Genomic DNA, 16,519 nt, shown 5'->3' with positions numbered 1-16,519 from the left:
AAAGAGTACAGTGATATGTGTGGTATTACATGAACAAGTTCAGCATTTTTCAAAAATGTCTTGACAAGTTTTTTTCAGGGTATTTTTTTCAATGTGCTATCATATTTTCTGGGAAAATTAGGTTGAATAGGTTTTATGCAGATTTAAACACTTCCATCGTAGTGGTTATTCATCAGTTTTTTGTGTATGTCAGCTATTTCTGGTTTCAGAAAAGAAAGTAAGGTAAGTTCTGGTAAGTAGTCTTTTAACAAAGTTTGTTTTTACCACATTTCCAGACATAGCCAGCTTTGGACAAGCTTTGGAGAAGCAAAGTTATAAATCCCCCTTACTGTGAATGTGATATCAAACTTGAACAAAAGGCATTATAAAGCACATTAAATACTGATGACGATACTCACCTCCTTGTTCCCAGCAAAGAGACTTTATGTTGTGTGTGTTTATACTTACAAACTTACTTTTCTCTTCCCTTTTTAAAATGTCCTGTATTGTCATGTTATGGATGTTATTGACTGCATGTATGTCCTTGAATAGAGTCTATTCATTGCCTGGTTTTGTTGAAAATCCGGCTTACCATTCCTCCGGACTTGCAATGGTACACATTTAATAAATTTGAATATTACTGTTTAATCTAATTAATGTCTTGGGGATTTTTTTGCCATTCATAGAGCTGGATGCAAGATTTGCCCATTATTGAGTCTTTTATTCCTCTGCCATGCTTTAGAAAGAGAAGGATGCAGAGGAAGATGTAAAATACCACTTTTGCTAAATCTATAGAGGGGAAAGTGTGGGAACATTTCCAGGTGCTGAAAATCAACCTTTCTGGTATAAATTGCTCTTTTGCTCTTTATGATGAGAGGCATAAAGTATCCAGTGAAAAAGTTTTATTTTTCAGATTTCACAGCATACAATATTTGCATAACTTTGCCCACTTTTTACATCACAGTATCTTGAACACTAGATGGCATTGGCATTGTTAGTGTAAGTGGGGAGGAGATGGAGGATTTACTCAAACCTCCTCCCTTCAATGGCCCCTGTCTTTCTTCCTGCCATTCAAGAAGCCCGATCAGACAAGAAAATCCTCAAGTTCCCAGAGTTAGGACCATACCAGTGTTGCATTTTCACGTACCCTTCACTAATTGCTGCCCAGTCAGTGCAGAAATGATCCAACCTACTCAGCAGATTTCTGCTGCTGGGTGGTTTTGCACTGCCTGTGCAGAGCTGAGATCGCACCTGCAGTAATCCCAAACATAACCTGTGGAAGACACTGTGCATGGACTTGCTAGGTACTGTGTTACAATGCATTCACAGTGATTAGCAGACTGCATTTTATCTTGGCTGGGATCTTGTTTTTTTTTTTTTTGTTTTTTTTTTTTTTTTTTTTTTTTTTGTATTCTGTTAAGCTCTGCAATAGTTACTGCAGTGGTTAATTTCTTCTGATCCTGTCATCACTGTTGCCTGTAAGTACAGGAAATTATTATGTTACTGAGTGTTCTAGGCATCTCTCATTAGAAGTAGCAGGTAACTAGGGATGTTAAAAGCAATCTCCATATATAGATTTGTATCTTTTTCAGGCCAGCAGAACAATGTTTTACAGCATGAAAGCTGATGTTAGAAAGTTGTGTTGCTGTCCTTTAATAGTGCTGGTATGACCTTGGCTTTGTGTTCCATTTTGTTATAGGCTTATTTATGAAAGCCTAGGTGCAGAGCTTGAAAAAAAATCTTGGGAAGCTGGTTGTGAGAGGTAATTTCTCTGTGTTGTTTCTGCTTCAAAGCTTGGTGTGAGCTGATACCAAGTGACTAAGTCTGGGATTAGATACCATCCCTGCATGGTATGGGAATTTGGCATCACCTCAGTGATGCCCTAGACTTTCTTCAAAGGTCTATTCTGACCCAAACCATTCTGTGATGATAGAAATTTAATTCTATTGACTGAACCTGTTCCTTTAGGGATGAGTGTGTAAAAAGGGCTGCGAAAGCCATTTGTGCTTGGTGATACCACAGGATAAGATCAGTATTGGACCCACAATTCCCTTATTTCAGAAATGTGCTGTTTAAAACACCCTGGGTAGGTTCCATCCCTTAAATTTACATTATTTGTGGAATTTATATAAGTAGTAAAGGAATTGTTTGAGAAGCAATGCTTTGTTCCTACAATATAGCAGTGTATTTTATACAAGTTGCTGTAGTCTTTGACTGGGGAGTCATGTATAACCTAGTATTAGAAACAATTATTTTAATGACAGTTTAGACACGTCACCAGACTCGGAGCTGATGGGTAAATGGATTCCCAGAAAACTGTGCCTTTTGTTCTGTGATTATTATCTAGCTTTTGCTGATTAAAATTAAGACAGGAGGTGGCAAAATAATGAAAGTAATAGAGCCTGAATCAAGAAAGTGACGGAACTGTTTCATAAGGGTAGTTAGTAGTGGAGAGAAGTATGAAAGCAGGGCTGTCTCTTGCCTGCTATACCTTTATTAAGCATAATACCTTTTCAAATGCCTGTTGTGGTAGTAGCTAGGGACTCAGCCCCAGGTCAGGGTTTTGTCATGCTTGTGATTAACATACAGCTTCCTGTGCAATGGATGAAATTAGGGTTTTGTTTTCTTTAATTAGGGTTGGGATTTTTTTACACTATCATAGAGGTTATACCAGTGATATTATTAGAGAGCAGTACCTTTCAGTTGTAGACATGCTGTGTTTCAACTTCTCTCAACACAAAAGCACTCACTGCTGAGGCAAGGTGATAGAAAACTCTCTCATTCTTAACATACTTTCTGTGTGTTGCATCATCCAGAGCTGGAGTGTGAACACACTTCTCAGTGTTTGAAATGCATTCTTAGGAAGAGCTGTAATAGCTGTGCTCTGTGGCTTTACCTTTTACAAATCATATGGCACCAGTCACATGGTCCTATGGTGGATGCAGTCCTTATGGCATGTTTACAATGTTAAGTGTCCCTCTGGAACAGTGGTTCCTCTCTGAGGAACCTGTGAACAGGAAGCACGTGGGGACCCTCCCCAGGAGATGTGTAGTTTGAACCCTTGGCAGAGTCAAAGAAGAAAGGAGACTTACTCTTAGCTGTTGTTGAACTAGGAGGTCCAAAGCAGAATTCTCTGAGGGATGTATTTCCAGATTCATCTGCTTTCTTCAAGGAAACTTGGAATTTGTGTTCCAGGAATCCGTCTCCTCTTGTACAGATAAATTTAGTTACTACATTGTTGACACATTTGCTTTAATATTGTAAAATAATCCATTACTTTTTACTCTCTTTTCACAGGCTTAATGCTTCTAAAATTTTTTTTGCTGTGTGCTAACTTCCTTCTATGGGGAAGGACAGCCGGGCACAGTCCTGCTCTGCTTGCTGTCCTGTCCACCTCTGGCAAGGGACGGCCAGGCAGTCTCCTGAGGGGACATTTCAAAGCAGAGGAGGTGGGGCAGGGAGGACAGTCTGATGACTCTGTGTCTACTGCCTTGGAGATTACCTTAGTAATGAAGCACAAACTTTTAGGAACTTTTAAGGGATGTTGTCTTGCTTTTGGAAATGGAATGCAATGTTTCAACGCATTTGTCTGCCTGCACTGCAAGGTTGCAATGGATTTGGAGAGTAAATTCTTAACAATCAGTGGAACTGATTGTAATAGTATGATGTGGGATCCCAGCAAGTGTTGTAGCATAATTTATCGATATCAGCGCTGGCTGTGCGTGCAAATGTGATCTTCCTGAAAAGGTGCTTTACTAGAAGCTGCCATGTTTATCTCTTTGACAAGAGAGGCTGGTTTGTGAAATCAAAATAGATTTTCTATCTGTTAGCTTCACAAGAAGTTCCTTGTAGCTGTAACCACTGGCCGAATGAGGCAAGTCCCCTCATCAACTGTTTTGCTTAATGATGTCTTTTATTACAGTTCAGCAACCCAGTTGAGTGAGTAGCTGCATGGTGAACTAAGTGCCTCTGAAAGCTCAGCAGTAAAATTTTTGCACATCAAGTGCTGTGAAAATGTTCTCCCATAGCTTGAATAGGCATTTTTAGTGTGTTTTAGGAGAAATTACACACTAGAAAAACAAATCAGGAGAATAAGTAGCCATCAACCTACAAGAAATGATCAAAGATCAGTTTGGTTGAGAGAGGTTTTACAGTGTGTTGATATCACCAAAGACATCTCTGTGGTCAGAACTTCAACAGCAAATAAAGAATGAGACCCATTCCTAACCCAATTTTTTCTTTTTTTTTTTTTTTAACAAACCCATGCAATCCTCCCTCCTGGCTCTTCCTTGCAGAAAAGTGCACTCTTCTGTGGATTAGCTTGGGAGGTTTCCAATTTGCAGTGTGTCAGGATACAAAAACCAAATAAACTCTGTTATGTGAATGGGCTGTGGAAATAAATCTCAGTATAAGAAAGTGAATTGACTGCTCTGAGTCATTCTCAGCTACTTTATTTGCTCTAATTGGTTTGCTTTAATTAATTACATTGTTTGCACTACTTTTGTGATTTTGCAGGGCTTCTCATTAAGCCTTGCCTTTTATCTTTTCCACTCTTACTCATCTGTGCAACAGGTATGCTAACTGCCTTTTAGCATCCTGGCTGGAAAACGAGAAAGGTTTCCATCAGCAGTGTCTTGGTGGTTGTACCCATTCTACACATGCCATGTAAGTGCTGCTTTTAAACAACCTGGGCTGGGGCACAGAGATCCTTTTGTAGTTCTAGAGGTAGATGGTGCCTAGGGAATGAGGCATGGCAAAGGTCTGAAACTCAAGGGATTTATTTCTGGGGAAGTCCACATCCTTAAGATCAGTTTTGTAACGCAAGCTCAGTTTCTTGGAAAAGGCCCTGCTTAGTTTTACATTAATAAAAGATGTGTATTTGGCTTCATGTCAGAAACAGGAATTCAGAGACTTTGCAAAACCTTTGAAGACTGTTACAGCTATAGTTGGTGTGTTTTGTCTTAGGTGAAGATTTGAAAGGTTTATTTCGAGAATATACACTCTTAAGGGCAGGAACTGTTACTCATCTGTGTTTGGAAAGCAGCACCAACACAGTCTGGATACCAATGATACTACAGAAGGTTAAAAGAACAATTAAAGAGTGGAAATAATGACCTAAGGGAGGAACACTTAACTTTAGCACACCGATGACTGCACATCATGCGTTTTGGGGAAATCAGAGGGGAGAGAGAGAGTGAGAGAGTTGCCAGAGAGACTAATACTCTCAGAAGAAATATGTTGAAATCTCTGCTTACATTTCACAGAAATTATATCAAATAACTTGAAGAAAAATCCTTTGAAACGGAAAGAGGGAATTTGTCGTCATTTGTGTTTTCTCCCAGGAGAGCTTGCCTCATTTTTTGGTTCTTTCTCTTTCCTTTCTGAATACTTTGGGACAGAGGGAGTCTGTCAATAAAACAGCATCTCCAAAGCCACTTTATTGCGTGCAGGGAGATGCACACAAAACTACTGGGTAAATCCAACTTCCCAAGGGCACTCTTCCAGAGCAGCATGGATGCTCTGGAGCTAGCCAGCATCCCTCACGTCCTGACACCACTTAGCAGCTATTTTATGTGTTTCTTTCAGGTTTGAAGTGTTACTGAGACAGTCGTGTTTCTGGAACAGCACAGGATGTAGCTCAACCTTGGCTGTGTCCTACAGGTGGGAGGATCAAGGCAATGCATCCTGGGCATTTTCAGGGATTGAAGGCGAGTTTGTGACTGAAGAGAATTACGAATTCCTGGGTTGTGTGCTCTGGATCTCCAGAAAACAAGTTTCATACAAGCTGAAATACAGGCCTGTGCTTCAAACACCTCATGATTGACAGACCTATTGAAACAGAACAGAATTTTATATATATATATATATTTACAATTATACATACAAAATCATAATAATGATAATAATAAAAATTAAGAATCATAATTTTTAAAAGGGAGAGAATTTTCGCTCTTTTATCCATCTTCTGGAACATGTCAATTATGTCTGTATATGCTTTTTTCTAAAGTAGTTCTTTAAATTACAAACAAATTACCATTTTCTTCCTGGCTACATTGGTTTGTATTGTATTACTTACAGCTTTCATGAGAAGACATTAAAACAAAACAGAACAACTATAAAGTAACTACCAGGAAGAAAACAGGGTTTTTCTTGTGTTCTTGGCCTCGATTTTATCACCCTGAAGTGATCACTTCCTTTCTGGAGCTTTTTTCTTGTTTTGTGTATATTATTTCTGTGTGTAGTTGGTCACATGAAATCAGCTTCCTAACAGAGCCAAAATGTAAATTAAAAAAATTTGGTGAGGAGTGAAGCTAACAGCATCAGTAAAGTGATCCTTTAATAAATCAATTATAGTCTAAATATCTGAAAACACCTGTTACGAAAATTCTGTTATTTTCTTCACAGCTCCCACAGGCAATAAGCAAACATTGATTCTGTGTTATTAATTACTTCCAAGTATATAAATGGGGAAACACAGTTCTAGAGCCGCAGATAATCTCGCTCCTGTCTGTGTTTCCAGGCTGGCAGCTGCTGACATTGATGTGCTGTGCTGTGCTGAGCTGTGCAGTGTTTGCTTCCAGTGAGTGCTCCTGTTGTCTCCTTGGAGTTGCTGCTCCATCCTGACCAGATGTTACTGAGACACCATTGATGCTGTTCTGCAGGACCTTCTCAGGACTCTGGCACAGCAGGTGAGGTACCAGCCAGCTTTTCTGACAGCAAGGAAAGGTGTCTCCAATGTTTCACTACAGAAAGTACAATGGGTTTTCTTTTTAAACTTTTTTTTTCTCTGCCAGATGTCCAAGGGGCTAAGTTGGGGCAAAGTTTGATAAATAATAATTAAAAACTTCCCAAAACAAAAAAACCCAAACAAAACCAAAAAACCACAACAAAAAAGCAATATTTTTTTCCCTTTCCTCTTTTTGCCAGTGGCTATTTTCTTGGTTATGTTGAACATTGCTAAGCATGTTATTAGTGAAAAAAGGGCTGTGTTCAAATAATTTAATCCTAGCCCAGATGCCACTGCTCTGTTTAGATTAGTCTATTAATATTTCTGTGCAGTTCTTTAACTAAAATTCTGGGATGTTTCCTCTTTCTGAAAACAACGTTCGGTAAGGACTGTAGGTTGTTTAGGTCTGTGGAAGTGGTCATTGTAAACCAAGACACAGAGGGCTGATTGGTGACCTTGTCTTGCTTTTGGCTGGAGCTTCTTCAGGTTATTGTGACCAGGCCCAGAAGTTGCTTTCCTGTTTTGACATTGGTGGTCACTTTGCTGCTTCAGACATGTAGATAATATCATGTCCTTGACTTTTTCCATTCCTTGACATATTAAAAACTCTGCTGAAAATCCTGATACGTTGGTAAAGTTTACTTATGACTTTTGGTTTTGTTACAAAGAAAAGGAAAATTAAAATAGAAATGTGGCAGAGGGAACCTGAGTGGTACAAAAGGAGTGGGAACACAACAGAAGGGTCCCGTGAAGAAAGGGGGCTCTCACTGGGAGGGTGTGGGGAACATCAGCTGGGTTTTCAGTAACACAACTGAGCAGAAGAGGGACACTGACACAAAGGAAAAAACAAAAATTGTGAGATGTGTCCCAGCCCCACCTTCTCAGATTCAGCACCACTGAGCTTCAGTATCTGAGGTTCTGTATGCAAAAGCATGCAGGACTTGGGGGGAGGCTGCAACTGCAAATCCAGGTGTTGTGAGACTCATAGGAAGGTGGTAGGAAAATGGTCTTAGGAAGAGTAGAACATTGCTTTGGAATACTTCAACTGCATTTGAGAATTGAAAAAACATTTTGACACAGTTAGGCAGCTGTAGTGTTTGATGCAAAATAAAAACATTCTCCCATAATAAGCTTCTGTTTTCACAGCATGAGTTGAATGAATTGATTAAATAAAGTCAATCAATTATTCCATGTCATGTTTTTTATCTGAAATTTATATACAATGAAAAATAAAACAAAGTTTATTAAATGAAAATTAAAACCAATATGGCTTACTATGGCAGGTCCCTAAATTACATACACAATAATTTTTTCCGGCCTTGTTAATACTTCAAAGAAATTATAGTAATCCAGCATATTTTATTTAATTTTTTTCTTTTAGGTTTAAAGTGAATCAAGATTAAATATTTATGAAACATAAATATCCTTGTGTCTCCTCCATGTCCATGTGCTTCCTTTTTCATTTTACTTTTGGAGCTATTCCTCCTCCATTATCTCTTTTGCTCTCTACTATAGTTTATGGACTGATCATAATAGACATTTACAATACTCTGTATTTTTTACTGTTGAATTCAAACACAGGCAGCCCTACAGACCTTCTCTTAATGTACAGTTGTAGTGTGCTGCCTTGGTTTGGGAAGCAGAGCTCTCTGCAGAACTTCCCTTCTTTGATACATGTTGATCAAGATCAAGTTGTAAACAGCAGGACAGTGATGTAGTGCAAGGTAAAACACCAGGGTATTGATTTGAAATGCCTGCATCACTTCTCTGCTATTCTGCACCAACATTCTTCTGCTTATATGAGTGGGAGGACACCACTGCAAAAGAGGAATTGAGCTGTGCGTATGACTGAAACTCGATGTCCCTCCGGGAGCTGTGCCTCAAAAAATATTTTATATAGGAACAGAAGTACTGGATGTTTGAGCATGCTTTAGGAATTCCCAGAGGTGGCATGTGGGGTGTGTGCACACGTCTGTAGGCATGCCAGCAGCTGCTGAATGGCCGTCAGCATTTTCTGTTGTACAAACAGGAGCTTGTTTGGGGTCCTTCCTACAAAAATGCTTTATTCCCTCTGCTGCAGAGTCCCTGTTTTGCTCCATAATTGCAACTGACAGCCTGGATTGGTGGTATCCAGCAAATGTTCAGCAGCATCAGTGGCAGGGTGATTGACATGAACACTGCACAGGGAGGCTCTTGCTCTGTGAAGGTTCTGGTCTGCAGGAGCATGATAAGCAATCAGTGTTACTGGAAGCGTTCTGACATGCTGCACCTCAGCCTGAGAGGCATTTCACCCATTTACACCCTGATCCTGAAAACAGGGAGGGCAAGATGTCAATGGACACAATTTTGATTCCAGGGCTGTTTGTTTTGGCCTCTGTTTTATTAGCAGCTAATGGTAAACCCTGCAGTCCTTGTTGAGGCAAGGCAGCAGTGGTCTAGGCTTCCATGAATACAGACAGCTTCAGGAGCTTGTGCTCCACCACCTTGCTTTACTTCAAGTCTAAATTATTCCCTGAGGCACGCACAGGACTTTCACAGCAGTAAATGTAGGACTTAGAGAAGTTACAGTGAAATGGAAATGGGTCAGGACCTTCCTGGGGCAATGCTGAAAACTCACCTAGTATTGCAAGTTCAAGCTTGCATGCCAGACTTCAAAACTGTCAGTAAAATTGAGAGCATTCTGTTATGTACTGGAGCAAACCCAAAGGTTTGCAAAGCGTGTTTGGTGCAGAGAATCTACATCTTGTCCCACCAATGTGTGCCAGACCAGACTGTATCTATCAAGTAGCTTCTAGTGCTGCTGCCTTCTGCTGAGATCCACTGGCATCAGAGCAGGCATCAGCTCTGTACTGCAAGAGGTCAGGTCCTCTTTTACCTTTATCATTTAGGAATAGTTTTTTTGTTGACAAATTGCCCTTAGAAAATTAATCTTTTTTCTACTCAAGTGCAACTGAATTTGCTTGGCTGTCACAGAAGTATTTGGGCTCATGCCAGTATCATAGTGTAATACAGCTCTAGGATCTGCCCCTAAAAGTTTATCTGCAACTTTCTTGGTTTGCTAGTTAGTTTAATGTCCAATTCCAAATTCTGACAGATGCAACTATATGTAATTTCCCTGGAAAAAAACAGCAACCCTGTCAGAGAAGGTAAAAATATTGTTTAAACGCTTGTGATGTATTTAGACTATGGGCTTCAATGTAGGGGTTAATAGAGTGTTATTCAGTATTCCAGGAAATTGTCAAGATCACCAAGTATTGTACTAACTTGACCTGTGTTACATTGAACTCACTCTTTCCATGTTTCCAATAAAAACATACAGCAGATTGTTCCAGAAGCAGTGTCAAACTTAGTTAAAAATAAATCTCCTCATACTTTAAACATGTAGTGTGTATACTAAATATATCGCATCAAAATATATCTCTTGTAAGGAAAACTATCTAAAATATATCAACCCTGAAATCTCCCCTGGGTCTCTGCAAAACCATGGGTTTCTGTTATGATTCCTAAAAGTAAAAATAATCCTTCCTCATTTATAAGCCACCAAATCCTCTGTGTTTTACTCTGCTTTTATTGCAACACTAAACCAGCTTTGTTTCAATCAAGTGCAGGATTTGTAAATAACTAATTATAGCCCTGTTTTTTCCCTTGAAACATTAACATTGGGCACCTGAGAGAACAGCCCTGTTTCAACTACCAGACAGTTCAGGGGAAGCACTGGACTCGGTCTCAAAACAGTAGGGTACAGCTGACAAGCTCTCTTGCACCACTTCACCTCCTGCTCTCACAACAGCAATCAAATGAGCCAGAGGGCAACTTTAGGAAAATATTTTCCTCTAGTAGCAGTAACATCTGTCTCCTTGGCAGCCTGCACTGGCAGTTGTGTTGGAAGCTGTGGGTTTGCCCCTGGCCCTGCCATGTATTTACATTGCTGAGAGGTTATCCTGGGCTCTGCTGGATCCTGTTACCTGATTTTCTTTTGTTCTGTCATTTTTCCTCCCTGATGCTTTGGCTGCTTAACTCTTTGTGGGTACATGTAAAGTGAAAACTACATGTGCAAAGGTATTAATTAGAAAGTATGAAGCAGTAAATTTCTCTCTGATTAGAGATTCAGCTTTTCTAAACTGTTTTAGCTGTATTTACTTGGCTTCAGCCTAGGCAATGTCACCATTGCTGTCTGAGCGTTTCAAGGTGCTCGTATCTACACTTGTGTTTTCTATTTGTATCAAATTCTCTTTGGTGCTCATATTTCTCCTGCATTTTACTCTCCTCTTCTGAGTAACTGATTTTTGACTGATACTTCATTTCAGTGAAATGATGGTATTATAAAGACAATTATAAAGTAATCAGCACGGGCATATCAATATTTATTGAAATACTGAAAAAAAATAATTCCATTGGTGATGAGAAACTCTTGGCAAGAACTGACATGACAATATGTATTTCACTGATACAGTAAGAGAACTTCAACTTCAACAAGTAACTCACTGCACATTCTAAGAGTTGCATGGATTTAAATCCAAGGCAGCTGCAGAACATCTGTAATACAAATAATCAGACTTTACAGATTGTCTGTTTACAAACACAGAACAACTATAATAAACCAGCCAAAGCTAAACCTTTTGAATTTTAGTCTGCTTTTACTAATATATCCTGTAATCAATAAGGCAGTCAGAAGAAAATGCTTGGTTACAAAGTAGTTAACAATTAACGTGAGTGGGTTCTTTTTGTGGTTTGTTTTGGTTTGTTCGTGTACTTCGGGCAATACAATGGGATTCTTGGAACCCCGGATATGGGCAAATATATGTTCAATTATCTGAAACCATTTTCATGAACCTAAATTGTTCCTTTCTTCTACATTCTTATTTTAATTCTTCTGTCCTGTATACGGATAATGGTGCTATGAATAGTTAGCAATATTGTTTCAGCTTTTTCCTTAATATTCAGTGAAGTTCACTGTAGCATTTCAACTGGAAAAAAAAAAAAAAAAGAGAAAATACAGAATGCAAATGCTTGAATTAATACTTCGCTTTTCTTTCTGAAAGGAAAGAATGACCACACTTATCTTGTTCGTGAATTTCACAGCCACTGTCAATTGGCACCTGCACTTTACTGTTAATTTCGTTTGTTTGAGGGAGGGTACTGGTATTTAAATAATGCTTCCGTCTGCCCTGGAGGATGCTGAGGGGCTGTGCTCGGTTTGCTCGAGGTCTGTAGGGCAGTACGTGTGTGCTGTGGTACAAGACAGACATGTAGGAGTTGCAGACACTTGGCTTTGCTGTGTTGGTACCCTATGCATGGACAGAATATTAGAGCTGATTAATACAGGCAATTGAAATAGTGTGCTTCGTACTAATGCAGATGTAGTAACTGATGTCTTTGGTATACAATGTATGAATGGTTGGACAAAAGTGAGAGAAATGCACCTTTTCAAGTTCACATGAAACAGAAAAAGTTACAACTCACATAATTTACAATAGATTTAAATAAACTACATTTAGGATTATGAAGATTTACAGACATTTAATCAAGTGAATGATTTTAATTTGTAAAGACCCTTCTGTGTCCCTGAACTATGTTCCACTAACTTGAAGACATGCTACAGTAAACACATATATTTGGCTTCTTCATTCTGGCTATATCTTATATAAAGATGAAACCAAAGAACAATAAATTAGCATCATAATTGTCTACAGTGAAAACTATCATATACAATATAAATAAACTATTCAAAAGCCAGCAATCTTCATGAAAAAAATTAAAGTATTAGGATTTTATACAGTTTCTACAAGTGATTGTGCAGCCGATAATCTCAAAAATTAAAGTAACAATGAAATACCCCTATTGATTTTAGTGTCTCACGACATACAGTAATTAAGTACTGGTAAAATAATTACCAATTTAAAAGAAATAATAAGGAAATCACTGCTCTGCAATTTTATCACAGTTTTTTCCCCACAGGACCTAAAGAATGTAAACACTATGGTTTTGTTAATGCTAGAGATTAATACTTTATTTTGAAATGTAAGTTGATCTACACCTGTGCAGTTACCTTTAAGGGTAATGAAATAAGGCAAGACTTATAAATGTGGCACTACATGTTAATACTGATATCTTCATTTGGACAGAGAGAGAAGTGTTTGTTCTTTTCTAATATTTGTTCTGCAGCAGACTTTGGCCTACACAGATACAGCAGTATCACTCTTCTTTCTTTGCGTAAAATAGGTATATTACCTAACTTTGAAAACAGGAAGTTTTGTTAGATATTGGATGTTTGAATTGAAATTTAGTTTCCAAATTACTGGCAATTTTAAAGATAGTTTCTTAATAAGCTCCATGGCATCATCCAGTTGTACAGTTCACTTGTCACTTCTTTTATCACAAAATTATTTTAAAAATTTAATTTTAGTTTTTTAACACCAGTATTTGGTGTTCTAATTTCTGTTTTCTTGTCAGAGAAAGTGTTGTTTGGGATGGCTGAAATATCTGTGTTTTCTTCATTTGGAAACAGCCATGAATATATAGTGGAGCCATCTTTTAGCAGCTGGTTAGTATGCAGTTGAATTGGCTAATTTATTTTGGAGTATTTCCTTAGCTAATTAACAGGTATCTGGTAGGAGCAGTAGAAGAGGGATACTGCCTGGTAGAACAACATGAACACGTGACAAAACAAACTTCAGAACACAGTTAAGAACGCCAAGCTAACTGGATGCCAGACTCTTCCTAGGAGCAGTTTGAAGGCCCAACAGGCAGGCCCAGCCTTGGAGGGTTTGGTGGCCACAGCACACAGCACATGGCCTAGGCCAGCTCTCTCTTACAGCTTGTTCAATGGTTGCCACATCATTTAGCACAGAAGAAGTAAGTGTTGGGTCCCTGCAAGGATGACAGAAGATGCTGTAGATGCAGGTTTGCATCTGTTGTAACTGTTTTACGAGTCCTTCTATGCAGTGAAGGAATTCAGTGCACTCAAATTCCCCACCATATTAGCTCAATAATACAGATCAGGTTTTTTTTTCCACCTAGGTTTCTTCATGTTGGCAATCAGCAGAGTTAAATATACAATGATCGTTCTGTCCTTTTTCTTGTTAACATTGGTGATGGTATCCACTTGGTAAGTTCACTCCAGTATAAAGTCCTATATAGATTCCTTTGGGGATGTGGAACATATGATTCACAGTTTGCAATACAAATACCCTGATACATCACTTATTTACTATTAGTATTTGATTATTATACCATTTTGCAAAGTCTTAAAACCACGTTTTAATTAGTGTTGCTTGGAGCAGTTCAGAATAATTTCTTTTCCTTGAAAGCAGAAGCTCTAATGGGTGTAATTTATGCTCTCTTTGCATGCAGCATCTCAATGAGAAGGTTATTACAGGGCACATCCCCGTTCAGGTGTTTGTAATAGAGGTATTCTTCGGCCTGCATACTGATGGCCCGGATTTCTGGTAGTCGCAGGAGAAGCTGCCCAAATTTGTCTGTTTGCTGTGGGTAATTACACATGGTGTAGTCCAGCAGAGCAGCATTCACTTGTTCCTGAACACCTTCCACAAGCTGGAAGTTCTCGAGATTTTTGACATCTGAATGATAATAAAAAAAAAAAAAAAACAGGTAACAATTCAGTTGCATTTTAATTCCTATTTATAAAGTCAGTGTTTCACTAAATGGATGGGGTTTTTTTGCCTCCTGACAAAAGCATACTTTACAAGCTGCTGAATATTCAGTGAACCCTTTTGCCAACTTTCCTGGGAAAATGATCACAAAAGAGCTTTAGTGGAGTGTCTTGTTGAAATTCTGCATATACCTCAAATCAATTAGACACCAATGGAGTCTGAGCAAGGTCAGCTCTTTTCATAGCTAACAAAAAGAAAGGTTGAGGATTCCTAAAGTAGAAGACCCATAATATATTGCTAGCAAATGAGTCCCAAGAGGAAGCCCTATCTTTAACCTACTATGTTACACAATTCATATAATTCTGTATTAATTTTTCTGACCCAAGGTGAAATCTGTGTCCAGGGTATGATGTAGTTAATTCTAATAAAAAGTGACAGTGCTCTTGTTTCTGTTTGACATTTTGAAAATGATTCTGAAAGCCTTTGACTTGTCTAGCCTATGTTAATGAACCATCTGGTACACTCCAGTGACTGCCAAAATAATATTCCCTACTAGAAACTCTCTAAAATATATATTTCACTGACTAATGATCTTTATAAAATGAAATCATTGTCCTTTGGGTGGAATACTAGATAAGAATGGTGCCCTTTAACCTGCATATGGTTTCTGAAATCCAACACTGATTATTTTTTTTCTGGTATTGGACAACGGGGCATTTACATCAGCACGGCAGGTACAGTTTGTTCACTCTGCCTCTGTTTGATTATCTTCTGTTCCTATACAGCAAGTTCAAGCTCAGAAATGCTGGTCAGAGATAAATGCCAGTATATTATCTCCTCATTGTTTGCTCCCCTGTGTAAAAACCACTCGCATGAAATTTTCTTTTAACACGTCTGGTGAATGCAGAAGTTATTCTAAAGCTTGCAAATTAGAGTGCTGCTCTAATGCAGGAAGAGGGAGCTGATTAGAGAGCACTTGCTGGGAGAGCTTGTTTTGGTTGTGTTTGATCATTTTTACCATCAGTAGAGTACTGTAGCACTTTCTTGTAAGGCTAAAGCATGGTGCTACTGGGCACAACTATGCTGCTTTTTCACTTTGTATAAAGACAAATCTGTTCATCTGTGGATATTCTTGGAGCCCAGGAGATGGAGAATTTTGCGGAATTTGGTTCATTGTAAATGCCAGCCTTTGATTGTGGGGAAATGAGTGTTTTCCTTTGCAAAACAGGAACACACATTGGTCACCCGATCCATCGGGAGCCTGGGAGGCTGTGTCAATTGAGTCTCACTGCAGCTTTTCCTACAAGTGCTCTAAACAGAGCAAATACTGGTTTCTGCACATAACTTCGTGCTGGAACGTGAGGGAAATGGTTGGAGGAGGCAAACATTGTCTTTAGAGCAAGAGGGTAGGAAAAATGCCTAGGTCCTGGTGGCAGCCAGTGGCAGCACGCACGGCCTCCAGAGCCCGAGTTCCAGGCTTTGAGCAGGAGCCCCTCTGGAATGTGCTGGCTGCCAGCTGCATGTTGGATTCCCTCTTGCATGAACCGGGGCCAGTGTTTCCTGCTGGGGTTGTTATTGCTTGCCTCTTTCCTGTCCCAGTTTCACTGTGGAAATGAAGCGAGTGACTCCTGGATTTGTGCTGCTTGTTTGGGAACTGGGGACATAACATCCACCAGAATTTTGCTAGTTGACTTAAGGAACTCGCCAGTAATACTGAAATTGTGATGGCTGTCCAACAAGAATCATCTGAACTTTACATTACCCCAAGTGAAGAGGACTGGAAACTTCAAAGCTACTATGCCTGGTCCCTTAGCTATTCAAACTCCTTTATCCAAAGTCTTTTTGCCAGTGTCTCTGGAGATCTTTGGATAATCATGTTTTCCTGTATTACACTGGACATTTTCTCTTACAAAATATAGTTGTTTATAATTTTATGTACCTACAGAAAACTCCCAAGGTATTTTGTAGCTAGTGTAACCTGGTTTAAAAATTGGACGTTCTAAGCATATTTTTATAAAGTTAAAAAAGAAACAGTATCACCTATCGCAATTAGCTTAAATAGGTTGTTTCAGACGCAAAATATAATCATGAATGAATTGCTAGAACATAAAAACTCCCACAGAAAACAGGGACTATGCTGGAGATTAAACTGTTAAACAGCAAGGTAAAATGTATGATGATTTCAGAATCAGTATTTGGA

At 38.9% G+C, this 16,519-nt stretch overlaps 1 protein-coding gene and 2 long non-coding RNA genes across 9 annotated transcripts in view; 2 read left to right on the top strand and 1 right to left on the bottom strand.

Annotated features, from left to right (window-relative positions):
- LOC128811425 (uncharacterized) overlaps nucleotides 1-5,683 on the top strand; it is a 51,091-nt gene extending 45,408 nt beyond the window's left edge. The window contains exon 3 of the long non-coding RNA XR_008438342.1: nucleotides 5,566-5,683. This is a non-coding gene — a long non-coding RNA (uncharacterized LOC128811425). The remainder of the gene's footprint in view (nucleotides 1-5,565) is intronic.
- An 820-nt stretch (nucleotides 5,684-6,503) lies between these two features.
- The window catches only part of LOC128811424 (uncharacterized), a 42,180-nt gene continuing 32,164 nt past the window's right edge, over nucleotides 6,504-16,519 (top strand). For all 6 annotated transcript variants that reach the window (XR_008438339.1, XR_008438338.1, XR_008438337.1 and 3 more), the window contains exon 1: nucleotides 6,504-6,668. This is a non-coding gene — a long non-coding RNA (uncharacterized LOC128811424). The remainder of the gene's footprint in view (nucleotides 6,669-16,519) is intronic.
- NR5A2 (nuclear receptor subfamily 5 group A member 2) overlaps nucleotides 11,050-16,519 on the bottom strand; it is an 87,753-nt gene continuing 82,283 nt past the window's right edge. For both annotated transcript variants that reach the window (XM_053985056.1, XM_053985058.1), the window contains one exon: nucleotides 11,050-14,286. In XM_053985056.1, coding sequence (XP_053841031.1) covers nucleotides 14,039-14,286 — 248 coding nt within the window. In that variant the 3' untranslated portion in view covers nucleotides 11,050-14,038. The remainder of the gene's footprint in view (nucleotides 14,287-16,519) is intronic.

Source organism: Vidua macroura, chromosome 9 (assembly GCF_024509145.1).
Source record: "Vidua macroura isolate BioBank_ID:100142 chromosome 9, ASM2450914v1, whole genome shotgun sequence".
In the NCBI taxonomy this organism is placed as follows: Eukaryota; Metazoa; Chordata; class Aves; order Passeriformes; family Viduidae; genus Vidua; species Vidua macroura.
Note: the sequence above shows the minus strand (reverse complement) of the source record. Positions and strands in the feature narration are given on the sequence as shown.